This window comes from Schistocerca serialis, chromosome 10 (assembly GCF_023864345.2).
Source record: "Schistocerca serialis cubense isolate TAMUIC-IGC-003099 chromosome 10, iqSchSeri2.2, whole genome shotgun sequence".
NCBI lineage: Eukaryota > Metazoa > Arthropoda > Insecta > Orthoptera > Acrididae > Schistocerca > Schistocerca serialis.
Genome location: NC_064647.1, coordinates 35678829 through 35695241, shown reverse-complemented (window position 1 = coordinate 35695241; position 16413 = coordinate 35678829). Strand labels below are relative to the sequence as shown.

Below are 16413 nucleotides of genomic sequence, written 5' to 3'. Positions count from 1 at the left end.
TTGACGTTTAAATAAATAAATAAATAAATAAAAAGACAGGTGCAGCCTTGGGATAATGTTGCACTCAACCATTTTGGTATTAATGTCTGTAAGCACCTAAGCATCATGAATGAATGACTGTTTGAATATAGTTAGAGAGAGAGAAAGTCCCACAAAGTAGATCCACTTGAACATTAGTGCAGTAGTACTGTATGCTGTCTGGACTGTATCTTTCACTGTGAAAAACCCTCAAAAGTGAGATGTATATTACATTCTTTCACATTATGCCTACATGTTTGGCATCTACAGATAACGACCACCCACTCAGTTTTGACTTAGCATTATTTATGGCTAGATATCCTTCCTGTTTTCTAAAGATATACAATTCACACTCTTAGTTTAAACTGTTCTAAGCTAACGTCTTGGGAATGTTTTTTCATTGCTTGTATATCAAGCTGGTTTCCACTTCTAAAATCTTGTATGTCAGTGCAGTTCTTCTTTTAATATTCATCACTGTGTACAAGGTGACACTGTAGTAAAGGGGGTTCAATTCACGTTCTGGAGGAGTGAAACTGATTTAAATTCCCATCCAGCTTTGGCTTTTCATTTTTTCACTATATCAGCTAAGGCAAATGGTGGGAAGGCTGCCCTAGAAAGTGTAGTAGGTGGAATTGTGGCACAGCCAGGAGATGCTGGCTGATGAGCTGAGGGTGTCAATGGTAAGACAACAACAGCAATGCATGAACAACAACAGAATGACAAATCTGGTATGAAAACCAAATTGGGAGCCTTAGACATAGCAATATCAAGAACAAAACAATCCTGTGTATAATTAACAACAAAAGTGTAGTCAGAACATGACTGAGGTCCAGGCTCCTGTGCTGTGAGCCATACAGCTCAACCCCAGATGCCGATAGGTTGGCATCTGGAGCGTGGCCCATGCCTAGCACTGAGGTGGCAACAGCAGTGCTCACAAATGTTATGAGCACTGCTTAGTCACTGTTGTTCTAGTGGGATTTCGAACTTCTCAAGTGGGAATACCAGAGAAAGGACATGGCCAATTTCCTTCCCTGTTCATGTCCAGTTCAGTCTAGTGCCCCAGCTCTAATGATCCTTCATGAGAAACTAAATCATGTTCTTACTTCTTTTTATTTATTTATCCAACTGTAGACAATATGCATTATGTGAATGTTATCTGAATGTGTACATTAATTAAATATACTCAAATAAACAGTTTAATTAAACATGAATACCTACTTACAATTTCTCATATATTGTGTTAACTGTTTGTGGAAGCTTGTCTCTCTATTCTGTTGTAAATTTTGTAAACTGTCTCTTGATCATATTGTATGCTACTGTCTTGGAACACACTCCACTATTACTGAGACCATGCTATCATATGTGACTGGTGAATTAATGTAGAAATTTCATGTAATGTATTTAATTTAATACAGATGCTTCATAAATTCATCATTTCCACAGAAATTGTTGACTATCAGCCTGTGGTCAGGTTCTTTTTTGAACTTGTATAAACCTGAAATCTGCTCAAGTTTTTGAAGCAAAGCATGGAATAAAAGTTATGGTAGATGTAGCACACTTTCCTTACGTAGAGCTATTCTGCGTATTTCCCTGTGAAACTTTGTTTTGTGTCTCATACTTATGAACATTACTAATACTCCTGAAATTTCCAATTGTACTTATTCTAAACAGTAACAGAGGGTCATAATGATGTCACTTAATAGAGCATGTAATTTTAGATGGCGGACTTCTTAAGTAATAAAACCCAGTACATTGTCCTTGGTGGCAAGTGTTCATAAGAGACAAGGGTATCATCAGGAATACTTCAGGGAAGTTTGAAATGACTACTCTTATTACTGACAGGTAGAGCCAGCAGCAAATTGCAGCTGTTTGCTGCTGTGGTGTACAGGTTGAGTGACTACAGGAGGAAACAAGATAAATTAGACAAAATTTCTAGCTGGTATGACAGATGGCAGCTTGCTCTTTATGTAGAAAAAGTAACTTAAAACACATGAGCAGGAAAAACAATCCCATAATGTTTGAATACAGCATAAAGACGGCACTGTTTAACACAGTCATTTTGCGTAAAGACTACAAAGATAAGATAAGAGAAATTAGGGCTTGTACTGAGGCATATAGATAGTCACTTTTTCCTTGCTCTTTTTGCATGTGGAGTAGGAAAAGAAATGACTAGTAATGGCACAAGATACCCTCCACCATGCACCATATACAATGGCTTGCAGAGTATGTACAAAGATTTAATGTAGATGGCTATAGCTGTGAAACAAGAGACACCACAAAACATTTAGTATTGAAACGCTAATTTACTTAAAATTTGACTTGAACAGAAAAATGAACACACTGCCTATGCTACAGTAATGTGGGAATAACCTGTCACAGAGGCATCTTCTCACTGACGTGTTGGTGCTGTCTGGCTCACACACCATGCGGTGATCATTGCACTGCACGTCAAAGAAACATGTCTCACCATAGCTTCTTACTGCAAAAAAGAACATATAACTTTAAAAGAAAAAACATGTAATGCATTTAAAATATTTTGTTTGTCTCTATCACCTTCTGATGTTAACTCTTTCTCATGCAGTCATTTAAAATAAATCATATCACAAACACTGAAACCTCATGTTTTTACAATTAGCACATCCATGCAGAATGCACATCATAGGAGAGCAATTCCAGCATAACCATGTATAGTGTAAAAATCAGTGAAATATATTTTGCAGGTAAAGGTACTGAATATCCATTCTCTTATGGAATTTTGTTTCTTGTGCAACACACAAGGTCATTTTTACAAGAAGCACAATCCATATTTTTTTCAGCGAAACACAGTGCACAGGAGCTAACATCAAACAGTCAGTAAAAAAAACACCCAACTACAGTAAAATGAACTGTGTTATTCAAACACATGGAGGAACATACCAAATGAAGATCATTTACATTAACAGAAGTTTTTATAATATTTTTAGGTGGAACAAAATAATGGTGTTTAGTTCCCTCATCATATAATGTAGAGTTACAGATCAATGCATTTGCTTCGAAAGCTAATATTAATGGCCCTAAAACCTTAGTTGTTGCAGTCAGCATATATTCATTTGATCAATCACAATTCCTATAGCTGAGTTTTATACTAGCTTTCAGTTTTTGCTGACTCACTTTAGAAGGATTTACATTACTTTTATTTTCATTTTACAAAAGTGGAGCCCACACCTGTCACACATAAAATGAAATACTCACACAAAAGATTATGGGAGACATGCTGAGCAATGAAATTCAGATCACTGTAGCATAAAGCTAAAATTTAAACTGGTCTACACACTGTTAGAAAGATAAACACATAATATGAACATTAAAACTGCCTAAACAAATGTCTGAACCGTGCATTGGCTGTGTAATATTTACAGTGCACTCTTCTAGTTCAGTTGCTAGCACATCCCCTTCTGCCACAGTAGAAAATACAGAACTGCTTTGAAATGTGCCCTGTGTTGGTTTGGAAGTTTTAAACAGTCTCTAATTTCAATGTGATGGCAAGCCTTTGAGTCTACAAACAAGAAATGAGGGCGTTAACGCCATAACAGTTGGGATTCCTTCAATGAAATGTCAAACATTTCAACTTGGTTTGCTGGTGTTACATTTAGCGGCATGTCTGTATCATAAAAACTGAAGTGCTCCAAGTTGTTTGACTTCTAGTCAGGTGGAACGGCTGCAGACTTCGTGCAGCGGCACATACCGTTAGCATTTGTCATATTATATTCTGCCAGGAAGTGTGAAATTTATGTTATTCTTTTTGTCTTGGAAAACTATGCTGCATTGTAAGAAACAAGTTGTCACCTACACTCTACATCCTTAAAAACCAAGTAACATTTTCAACTTTGTTACTGCTCACACAGAACAACTGAAAGACCATACCAGTACTCAAATGGATTCTCTAAATTACTTATTGCATTTTGTCTATTAAAAACAAGTTTTTGAATGCCAACAATTATTTTAAAGTGCCTCATTTACTTTAAAAAAGCAAGTATACAGCAGTAAAAATTATTAATCTTGGATTTTCTTGACCCCTGAAGTACTTTTTGTAGCAGTGCTGTACATATTAGGGGAGTATCATACTAGTTTCATTTATTTCTCACTGTTTAATGCCCACTTAGCAATGCAACCATCTAATACATGACGACGGAGGACTTTGTCTCAAAGCTGATATTTACTAATAGTCTTCTTTCAAATATGACAATCTGCCACTCAGTGTCTGCTCTGTGTGGTAAGTAGCAATCTAATTCATATTGTTTTTCCACCCTGTATTTTCCATTGTTCAGATGGAGTAGGAACTGAATGTATTCTGTACAGAAAACGGTTTAAGAAAGGTTCTGGAAAAGCTTGTCATATCACAATCACAGCAAAATGAGTGGAAGCTTTGGGTCACTATAATGAGAACTGAACTGTGGGGTAAAATGGGATTCTGGGATTCAAACACTGACTCTTGCCATCCACAGACAATGTTGTTGAAAACTGAGCTATCACAATACATAACTTGCCTTACAATTTTCATTCGGTAGTATCCGTACTAACATTCTAAACTCCTTAGATGCTACTACTAAATATCACACACACACACACACACACACACACACACACACACACACACACACACACACACACACACACATTTTTGGCTGGAACAATGGACAACACTGTCCCGGAAGTAAAATAGTCCTAAACCTCAGTCTGCACTACTTGGTACAACATCCGTAAAAGACATTGTAACAAACTCTTCTTAAAATTGTGTGTCACAGCTTTTATAAAAGACATTTTGTTATAAATAGCCACCAAACACTGCTAAAATTTTCATTACTATTATTCTACAAGTAGTCTGAACCTTGTAGCCATCATCTGGGAGAACATTTAAATTTTTCATGGTTATTACAACACATCTAAATTTTATTTTGTGATCTATGACTGCACTAACAAATGATTACAGTGAGAAATAAACGTGAGTCACATTTTAAAATTAGAGACATGTGGTGTTTGCCATGAAAAAGCTTAAAAGTTATGCCCTATGATGACCTCAAAGGTCATAATATTTTGCAGAATATTAAAAATAAAAACTCTTTGCAGCTTGTGGTGTTTATCTGCAGCAAAATGACAATGATAAATCACGATATATTGTTAACAGGCAAAGACTATATTCTTTTTGCTACTGGGCACAGCTTATCCAGCTGTTGCTACACGACTATTGGTACATGATGATACATACAGCCACAGGAAAGAAGGAACTTAATATTTAAAAAATGGCAAAAAATCATAGGATCATTACAAGAGTATGTATCATCTACACCCTAAAAAAAAGAGAGAATGCCAAGTAACTGTGATAACACCGCTATGCCTCTACAAAACAATGGAAGAATGGGATTTCTACCAGGGCTGCTGCCATACTTGCAGATGTGAAGGGGTTACAGTACGTTCGGTGCTCAACACCGTGACCCTCCCTTTTGGTGGTCGGATGTGGTTGACCGTAACCTTGAAACCGAGTATGCCTGTCCCCACATTCCTTTGGAGTCCAGCATCAGGCCACTGTCACATGTGAATCCCCCACAAATGCACATGCTGCATAATTCAACCAGCCAACCAAAAGGAGACTCACATGAGGACATTTTCACCCTCTGTCGGGTGCAGATAACGCTTTCTCACACTAGTACGCACCATCTCTAGGTTCTTCACAGTAATCACTTAACGTCTGATTTTGTTCAACCACATTGCACACCCTACGAGGCCTGGTAACAGCAGTAAACACAAACTGATGATGGAATGAACTTTTTTTGCCCATCTCATGAGAGCAGGGGGAACTGTTGTGGGACATGTCAATTACAGACAAATATACTACCAGGCCGATAGTGGGATAAGGGGAATCCCAACCAGGACTCTTATTAGGGAGGGGATTTCCAATTCCAGCATTTACCTAATGACCTAGGGAAACCTCTTGAAAACCTTGAAGATGGAGGAACATACCAAATGAAAATCATTTACATTAATAGAAGTTTTTTTAATATATTTAGATGGAACAAAATAATGGTGTTTAGTTCCTTCATACTAGGTGTAAGATTTTTAGCAGCCTGCAGTTGTTATTTACTACAAAATGTCTCTTATGAAACCTGTGCCATACAACTTCAAGAAGATATTATCATACTGTGTTTTATGAACAATCTACCACATGCTTTTAAGAAGATTTTGTAATTGTTGTTTATGTCAGGTGTAAGATTTGAGTCATTTGGTAGTTACAGTTGGTCAGTAGCATTTGTGAGAGGTTGGCACATCAATGTAAGTGCCATAGCACATATCATGTTATTTACTGTTCCAGATAGCATGTTTGATATGGGATTGTTTATTCCTGTCAGGATTTTTGGCTCGATGGAAGTTACCGTGTGAAAGAATTAATTGAAAGTTGTGGCATAAAATTTTTTTTTCAGACATGATGTATTTGCGGTTATTGGTGTTCACGTAACAAATGACATAATATACAAATAGTTTGCTACCCATAATTGACTGTTCCAACAGCCTTCATTATCCATATCATCCTTCGATCCCAACTAAACCATGCTATTACAAGCAAAGTTGCTGTACTGGGCTAGCAGACAGAGCACTAGCCCCAGCCTTAGAGGTCCTGTGTTAAATCCTGGGTTGGAGTGGGTATTTTTCCTTGTTCCTGTCCCTCTAGGATGGCTCCATATCCACTCAGCCTGCTGTCAGAATGGGTACTGGGGACCTTTCCTGGGCACAAAAGGGGGCCAGCACAAGGGACCTGTCACTTTCCTCCTCCTAGTGATGCAGCAAACAGTAAACTGCATTCCACTCTCTCTACAGTCAGGTCGATTGGGTGATCAAAGCCTTCCACTGCAGGCTTTCCTTTACTTACCATTAAAAGCAACACTGGCCCTGTAACTTATCTTAGAAGATAGGTTAAGGAAAGACCAACTTATGTTTATAGCATTTGTAGACTTAGAGACAACTTTTGACAATGTTGACTGGAATACCCTTTTTGAAATTCTGAAGGTAGCAGGAATAAAGTACAGGGAATGAAAGGCTATTTACGATTTATACAGCAACTGGGTGGCATAATTGAGGGCTACAAAGGGAATCAGTGACTGAGAAGGGAGTGAGACAGAATTGTACCCTTTCACCAATGTTATTCATTCTGTACAATGAACAAGCAGTAACGGAAACCAAAGAAAATTTTGGAATAGGAATTAAAGCTCAGGGAGAAGAAATAAAAACTTTCAGGTTTGCCAATGACATAGTAATTCTGTCAAAGACAGCAAAACACTTGGAACAGCCATTGCACAGAATGGACAGTATCTTGAAAGGATGACATAAGATGAACATCAACAAAAGAAAACCAATGTTACCGGAATGTAGTCTACGTAAATCAGGCGATGCTGAGGGAACTACATAAGGAAATGAGACACTTGTAGTGGATGAGTTTTGTTATTTGGGCAGCAGAATAGCTGACAATTGTCGAACTACAAATTAGAGAGGATATAAAATGTAGACTGGCAGTGGCAAGAAAAGCATTTTTGAAGAAAAGAAATTTTTAAACATCAAATATAGATTTAGATGTTACAAAGTCTTTTCTGAAAGTATCTGCATGGATGTGAAATGTGGATGATTAACAGTTTAGGCCAGAAGAGAACAGAAGTATGTGAAACGTGGTGCTACAGAAGAATGCTGAAAATCAGACGGGTAGCTCACATACTACTGAGGAGATACTGCATAAAACTAGGGAGAAAAGAAATTTGTGGCATAACCTGGCTGGAAGATGGGATTGATTGATAGGTCACATTCTGAGACATCAAGGGATCACCAATTTAGTATTGGAAGGAAGTGTGGTGGGTAAAAATTGTAGAGGGAGACAAAGAGATGAATACAGTATGCAAATTCAGAAGGATGTAAGTTGCAGTAATTATAAGGAGATGAAGAGGCTTGCACAGGATAGAGTAGCATGGAGAGCTGTATCAAACCAATTTTTTGTCTGAAAACTACAATAACAACAAAAACTATGCCCAGGAAAGCAGGGAATTGTCACCCATAGTTTGGGATAGGATACAATAAGGTCACAGTAGGAGAAGAGGATTAATGTACCATTGCCATTTCTGTGGGAACATTTCGCTATCCTAATATACGGCATGCCACTTCTCAGTGTAGAACATCAATTTTGAAGAAATGCTTCTAGAGTTATTCCTCAATCCATATTCAAGTTAACGAATAATGTTGCCTGACTCATTTAGTCGCTGTTTGTTCCATAGATTCAGTATGAAATGGACACTAGGAAGAAGGGAGGAAGTTTGGGGTTTCATGTTCTGTCAACAAGGTCTTTTGGGATAGCACTCAAGCTTGGATTGTGGAAGGATGAGAATCAACATCAGCCATGTTTTTTTCAAAGAAACCATCTTGCATTTTCTTTAAGAAATTTGAAGAGACCATATAAAACCTAAAACTGGATAAGAATATGGGGATTTGATTCTTCATTATCTTGAATGCAATTCCAATGTCTTAAACACTGTGTCACCTCCACGGGTACTATAACGAGAACCAGTTCCATAAAGCAGGTCAAAAGATCTCCGCAACACTATTCCGTGGGATATTCATCACACAGTTAACAGCCTGTGACATTATTGAACAGAAACACATTTCCACTGCAAAAAGAAATACATTCCACACAAATATCTTGTCAGGATAGTCTGCATGTGTAAATACATACAGCACCACACCACCCAAGAAGAGCTATACTCGTAAAGAGCTCCTGTCTACATAACAGACGTTAAAGTAACCTCTGGTGTGCCACAGGGGAGTGTTATGGGACCATTGCTTTTCACAATATATATAAATGACCTAGTAGATAGTGTCGGAAGTTCCGTGCGGCTTTTCGCGGATGATGCTGTAATATACAGAGAAGTTGCAGCATTAGAAAATTGTAGCGAAATGCAGGAAGATCTGCAGCAGATAGGCACTTGGTGCAGGGAGTGACAACTGACCCTTAACATAGACAAATGTAATGTATTGCGAATACATAGAAAGAAGGATCCTTTATTGTATGATTATATGATAGCAGAACAAACACTGGTAGCAGTTACTTCTGTAAAATATCTGGGAGTATGCGTGCGGAACGATTTGAAGTTGAATGATCATATAAAATTAATTGTTGGTAAGGCGGGTAACAGGTTGAGATTCATTGGGAGAGTCCTTAGAAAATGTAGTCCATCAACAAAGGAGGTGGCTTACAAAACACTCGTTCAACCTATACTTGAGTATTGCGCATCAGTGTGGGAACCGTACCAGATCGGGTTGACGGAGGAGATAGAGAAGATCCAAAGAAGAGTGGCGCGTTTTGTCACAGGGTTATTTGGTAACCGTGATAGTGTTACGGAGATGTTTAGCAAACTCAAGTGGCAGACTCTGCAAGAGAGGCGCTCTGCATCGCGGTGTAGCTTGCTCGCCAGGTTTCGAGAGGGTGCGTTTCTGGATGAGGTATCGAATATATTGCTTCCCCCTACTTATACCTCCCGAGGAGATCACGAATGTAAAATTAGAGAGATTAGAACGTGCACGGAGGCTTTCAGACAGTCGTTCTTCCTGCGAACCATACGCGACTGGAACAGGAAAGGCAGGTAATGACAGTGGCACGTAAAGTGCCCTCTGCCACACACCGTTGGGTGGCTTGCGGAGTATAAATGTAGATTTAGATGTAGATGAACATCAAATGAGAAAATGCACACTAAAATTTTATGAAAATGGTGTAAGCATTCAATATGCATATTCCAGATGCCAAAATTGCAAAGCTTATCATTATCAAACATTTGTATTGCACACACTGCCAAGAACTAAGCCCAAGTTTACATGACTTGTTTGCTTCACACTGATCTTCCATATTGTCAATTCTTGTCATGTCTGTTTCTCCTCAATACACTAGTATACTGCAAGTTCTGCAGTGCTGCTAAGAAAACACACAAACGGTAGCCCTGTAATTCTAATAATTTCTTTGTAACACTCTACTTCAATCAACTCTTTACCCTCATTCAGTGCTATAGCAATCACTCACTACAGAAAAGAGTAATTCAGTCTTGTGTGTCCAAACATTGGATTAAAACATTTTCAGATGAGCAACCACTGCACAAAGTTCATGTTGGCCATTTTATTTGAAAAATAGCTATCTAATAAAACATATCAATCTACCATTAGAAGATCGACACATACTATTTAATATAACTCAAAAAACAGGTGCTTTCTTCAAAGTAAGAGTTTTCCTTCTAATTTCCTAAGTTATGTTAAGTGGAACTTTACTGTCGACTCAGTGCACAGGTTAAATTTCTATAATTGTCTTGTTTGTTGTTGATGTAAATATTTACTCTGTCCATATTCCTGAACATTTTCCTTTGTGAGATGAACTGTGAAACAAAGTGGCTGGATTGGATTGGAGTGAAAGGAAACCATCATATAACAATATAGTCTGACCTCAAAATTAGCTGAGATTCACATATTAGAAATTCATGGTGCTATGTATGCCACTGCAATTTCAGCTGCAAATTGATGTACACTCGGCTTGTGAAAAAATGAATGATTGCTTGAATTAAAAAGGGTAATGTGATTGGTTGGCCTAGACTGTGACAGCAAGGATATTTACAAATGCAGAATATACATTGGTATATGACTATGGCTATTTAAATGGAAATGCAGGATTCTTATGTTCAAGTGTAATAAACACAGCTTCTTGACTGTGGAAATCCACACAAAACCAACCGTCAAACATTTTAATACAATTAGTGTATGTGGTTTTCTTCCCAACACTCATCTTGTATCAAACTGACAAAGCCAAGATTTGTGATGGCGTAGAGAACATTCTTCATTCAATGTAATTTAGTCCAAGTAGCAGTGGAAAAATCACTGGCAAGAGTTAATGCCAGGCACTTAATATTGGTTTGGGGAGTGTGAATGTAGAAAATACTTTTTAAAGTCTCCTCTGTCATCTGACAAATTTTCCTGAGTTTTACCTTCCAGTTTTAATTTTTACAGTGATCAGTATTAAACATGGCACAAATGTATATATCAAGCCACACTAAAGATCCCTTTCTTATCAGAACCTCTCTTTCACATTCAGATTTACTGACTTCGCCAAATCACAACCAAATTGTTGCTTTTCAACACGAGTCTGTCATCACAACCAAGATTCCAGAGGGAGGGATGAGGGGAAAGAGGCAGGGTGTCTCTATTACACTCTAGCCAAATTTTTGTGCAACTTGATATATGCCATGTATACATGTGGCATGTAGCACACAAACAGGGTTTGCATCACAATGAGTGTGGGGAGCACCATTAAGTAAAAAATAGTTGCCAGGTGAGTGGGTCGCTGAAATGACTGTGACAGCACAAGTTCTGTTAACTGGTAAATCAACATTTATGCATGAACCATGGACCTTGCCATTGGTGGGGAGGCTTGCGTGCCTCAGCGATACAGATAGCCGTACCGTAGGTGCAACCACAACGGAGGGGTATCTGTTGAGAGGCCAGACAAATGTGTGGTTCCTGAAGAGGGGCAGCAGCCTTTTCAGTAGTTGCAAGGGCAACAGTCTGGATGATTGACTGATCTGGCCTTGTAACAATAACCAAAACGGCCTTGCTGTGCTGGTACTGCGAACGGCTGAAAGCAAGGGGAAACTACGGCCATAATTTTTCTCGAGGGCATGCAGCTTTACTGTATGATTAAATGATGATGGTGTCCTCTTGGGTAAAATATTCCGGAGGTAAAATAGTCCCCCATTCGGATCTCCGGGCGGGGACTACTCAAGAGGATGTCGTTATCAGGAGAAAGAAAACTGGCGTTCTACGGATTGAAGCGTGGAATGTCAGATCCCTTAATCGGGCAGGTAGGTTAGAAAATTTAAAAAGGGAAATGGGTAGGTTAAAGTTAGATATAGTGGGAATTAGTGAAGTTCAGTGGCAGGAGGAACAAGACTTCTGGTCAGTTGACTACAGGGTTATAAACACAAAGTCAAATAGGGGTAATGCAGGAGTAGGTTTAATAATGAATAGGAAAATAGGAATGCGGGTAAGCTACTACAAACAGCATAGTGAATGCATTATTGTGGCCAAGATAGATACGAAGCCCACACTTACTACAGTAGTACAAGTTTATAGGCCAACTAGCTCTGCAGATGACGAAGAAATTGAAGAAAAGTATGATGAAATAAAAGAAATTATTCAGATAGTGAAGGGAGACGAAAATTTAATAGTCATGGGTGACTGGAATTCGAGTGCAGGAAAAGGGAGAGAAGGAAACATAGTAGGTGAATATGGATTGGGGCTAAGAAATGAAAGAGGAAGCCGCCTGGTAGAATTTTGCACAGAGCACAACTTAATCATAGCTAACACTTGGTTTAAGAATCATGATAGAAGGTTGTATACATGGAAGAACCCTGGAGATACTAAAAGGTATCAGATAGATTATATAATGGTAAGACAGAGATTTAGGAACCAGGTTTTAAATTGTAAGACATTTCCAGGGGCAGATGTGGACTCTGACCACAATCTATTGGTTATGACCTGTAGATTAAAACTGAAGAAACTGCAAAAAGGTGGGAATTTAAGGAGATGGGACCTGGATAAACTGAAAGAACCAGAGGTTGTACAGAGTTTCAGGGAGAGCGTAAGGGAACAATTGACAGGAACGGGGGAAAGAAATACAATAGAAGAAGAATGGGTAGCTTTGAGGGATGAAATAGTGAAGGCAGCAGAGGATCAAGTAGGTAAAAAGACGAGGGCTAGTAGAAATCCTTGGGTAACAGAAGAAATATTGAATTTAATTGATGAAAGGAGAAAATATAAAAATGCAGTAAATGAAGCAGGCAAAAAGGAATACAAATGTCTCAAAAATGAGATCGACAGGAAGTGCAAAATGGCTAAGCAGGGATGGCTAGAGGACAAATATAAGGATGTAGAGGCTTATCTCACTAGGGGTAACATAGATACAGCCTACAGGAAAATTAAAGAGACCTTTGGAGACAACCACTTGTATGAACATCAAGAGCTCAGATGGAAACCCAGTTCTAAGCAAAGAAGGGAAAGCAGAAAGGTGGAAGCAGTATATAGAGGGTCTATACAAGGGCAATGTACTTGAGGACAATATTATGGAAATGGAAGAGGATGTAGATGAAGATGAAATGGGAGATACGATACTGCGTGAAGAGTTTGACAGAGCACTGAAAGACCTGAGTCGAAACAAGGCCCCTGGAGTAGACAACATTCCATTGGAACTACTGACGGCCTTGGGAGAGCCAGTCCTGACAAAACTTTACCATCTGGTGAGCAAGATGTATGAAACAGGCGAAATACCCTCAGACTTCAAGAAGAATATAATGTTTCCAATCCCAAAGAAAGCAGGTGTTGACAGATGTGAAAATTACCGAACTATAAGTTTAATAAGCCACAGCTGCAAAACACTAACACGAATTCTTTACAGACGAATGGAAAAACTAGTAGAAGCCAACCTTGGGGAAGATCAGTTTGGATTCCGTAGAAATACTGGAACACATGAGGCAATACTGACCTGACGACTTATCTTAGAAGATAGATTAAGGAAAGGCAAACCTACGTTTCTAGCATTTGTAGACTTAGAGAAAGCTTTTGACAATGTTGACTGGAATACTCACTTTCAAATTCTAAGGGTGACAGGGGTAAAATACAGGGAGCGAAAGGCTATTTACAATTTGTACAGAAACCAGATGGCAGTTATAAGAGTCGAGGGACATGAAAGGGAAGCAGTGGTTGGGAAGGGAGTGAGACAGGGTTGTAGCCTCTCCCCGATGTTATTCACTCTGTATATTGAGCAAGTAGTAAATGAAACAAAAGAAAAATTCGGAGTAGGTATTAAAATCCATGGAGAAGAAATAAAAACTTTGAGGTTCGCCAATGACATTGTAATTCTGTCAGAGACAGCAAAGGACTTGGAAGAGCAGTTGAACGGAATGGATGGTGTCTTGATAAGATGAACATCAACAAAAGCAAAACGAGGATAATGGAATGTAGTCGAATTAAGTCGGGTGATGTTGAGGGTATTAGATTAGGAAATGAGACACTTAAAGTAGTAAAGGAGTTTTACTATTTGGGGAGCAAAATAACTGATGACGGTCGAAGTAGAGAGGATATAAAATGTAGACTGGCAATGGCAAGGAAAGCATTTCTGAAGAAGAGAAATTTGTTAACATTGAGTATAGATTTAAGTGTCAGGAAGTCATTTCTGAAAGTATTTGTATGGAGTGTAGCCATGTATGGAAGTGAAACATGGACGGTCAATAGTTTGGACAAGAAGAGAATAGAAGCTTTTGAAATGTGGTGCTACAGAAGAATGCTGAAGATTAGATGGATAGATCACATAACTAATGAGGAAGTATTGAATAGGATTGGGGAGAAGAGAAGTTTGTGGCACAATTTTATCAGAAGAAGGGATCGGTTGGTAGGACATGTTCCGAGGCATCAAGGGATCACTAATTTAGTATTGGAGGGCAGCGTGGAGGGTAAAAATCGTAGGGGGAGACCAAGAGATGAATATACTAAGCAGGTTCAGAAGGATGTAGGTTGCAGTAGGTACTGGGAGATGAAAAAGCTTGCACAGGATAGAGTAGCATGGAGAGCTGCATCTAACCAGTCTCAGGACTGAAGACCACAACAACAACAACATGCGTGATGGGATCAATGACAACAGCATGTCTAATATATGTCAGTTCAAAATCCCAATACTACTATGGGGAATCCTTTTTGAGGCATTTCTCAGTTGTGGCATGGTACAGTTGATATTCTGCTCACTGACTCCAGGTACTGTAGGTAATTGTCTTACCAGAAAACATTGTCTGCAGTTCCTGCAAAATCTGTTGTTGGACTACTTATACCCTTTGACTGGTACCACATTCACACAGTAATTAGGGAATGACATTTATGCCAGGATAACGCACTACAGCACCACTTCAAAATGTTAGCAGAGTAAATTGAACATTATACCACAGAGAATGTCATCATTTCGTACTTTGACATGTCCTCATACAAGTTTTAGAGTGTAGAGGCCACAGAATGCAGTCCCTGAACATCCTTTAAGCCAATGGTATAGTACCTCAGTTGCAGCAGTATTGTTACATAGCCACCAAGGGCACAATTAAAGGTGGTGGTGTTTATGGGCTTGCTTACAAATTAAAGCCCTTATGCAAAAAATTTGCTCTTGTTTACAAGCTTGTGTACTGGGTTGAAGGAGAGTATATACCACACCCTTGTTTTTGATTGATCATTCCTTTACTTGAACTGCAAATTGCACTGAAAGTCGCTGTCACACTTTTGAGCGTGAGTTGTAAAGGGAAATTGAAAGTAAACCATGTAACACCCTGTTATCATATTATCACTTGTACCACTTCCATTTCTGCTAGTTTCAAAAATATTTATACACTATTTCATAAAAACACTGTGAATACAGAATATACTTATATACTGGCACAGCTTGTCTACATCTTGAGTGTCAACGTTGATCATTCATTAGAGGACCCTAAGCTGGGTAATATAGCATAATGAAATAACTGTCAGAAATTAATATTTAGTTTCATTTCATAGCAACAACTGAAGCTTATAGTCAATAGTAATTGTAGGAAGTTTGGTACTGTGGTAACTTACTGCACTGGATAATCCATTGACAAAATGGAAGTCTAGGTACAAATAATTCGGTCCCATTATTTGTACACACTGTGCGTTGCAAACGTGTAAATGCTGCTCCACCACCGTCCATAACTGAAGGATTGAATACTGCTTGACATTGTCTGCTTTGCCAACTGAAATCCAAATTGTCACCTTTCAACCTAACTTAGAGCTCAAACCACAGCCATATCAGTCTGTCATGACAACTAAAATTTCAAAAACGTAATTTAGACCGAAAAGAAATAACGTCAGCGTTTTTTCTCTTGCCGTCTGCACACATATAATGCTTCATGCCACATCATCATTACGTCAAGCGACCAAGCTTACATCCGGTATCGGTATTTTCAATTGCCACCTTTCTCCCTCGACATTGTATTCTTCAATGTGTAAATTTCATGGGTACGTTAACGAGGGCATATTGATGATTCTTCTCATACACGATCTAACAGTATCTCTTCCAATTGTACTGTGCAAAAATTTACTTGTCAAGAACTTTGTTCAGCTCTATGTGGCTCGTGGCTTGAACGAGCCAGTTTCTCGAATGTTTCCGTTCACAGCGATAAATGGTTTCCCGGTTAATATGCGCCATTATGAAACTTTTCTCTGTGGATTCGCTCGTCTTCTCGACTACTACATCCTGCTGCACGATACATCAAATGTGTGTCTTCAGGTTACTGTAACGACTTA

At 38.7% G+C, this 16413-nt stretch overlaps 1 protein-coding gene across 3 annotated transcripts in view; it reads right to left on the bottom strand.

The window, feature by feature from the left end:
* LOC126424970 (uncharacterized) overlaps positions 1 to 16413 on the bottom strand; it is a 122790-nt gene that overhangs the window by 16300 nt on the left and 90077 nt on the right. For all 3 annotated transcript variants that reach the window (XM_050087849.1, XM_050087851.1, XM_050087850.1), the window contains one exon: positions 2389 to 2497. In XM_050087849.1, the coding sequence (XP_049943806.1) occupies positions 2389 to 2497 (109 nt within the window). The remainder of the gene's footprint in view (positions 1 to 2388; positions 2498 to 16413) is intronic.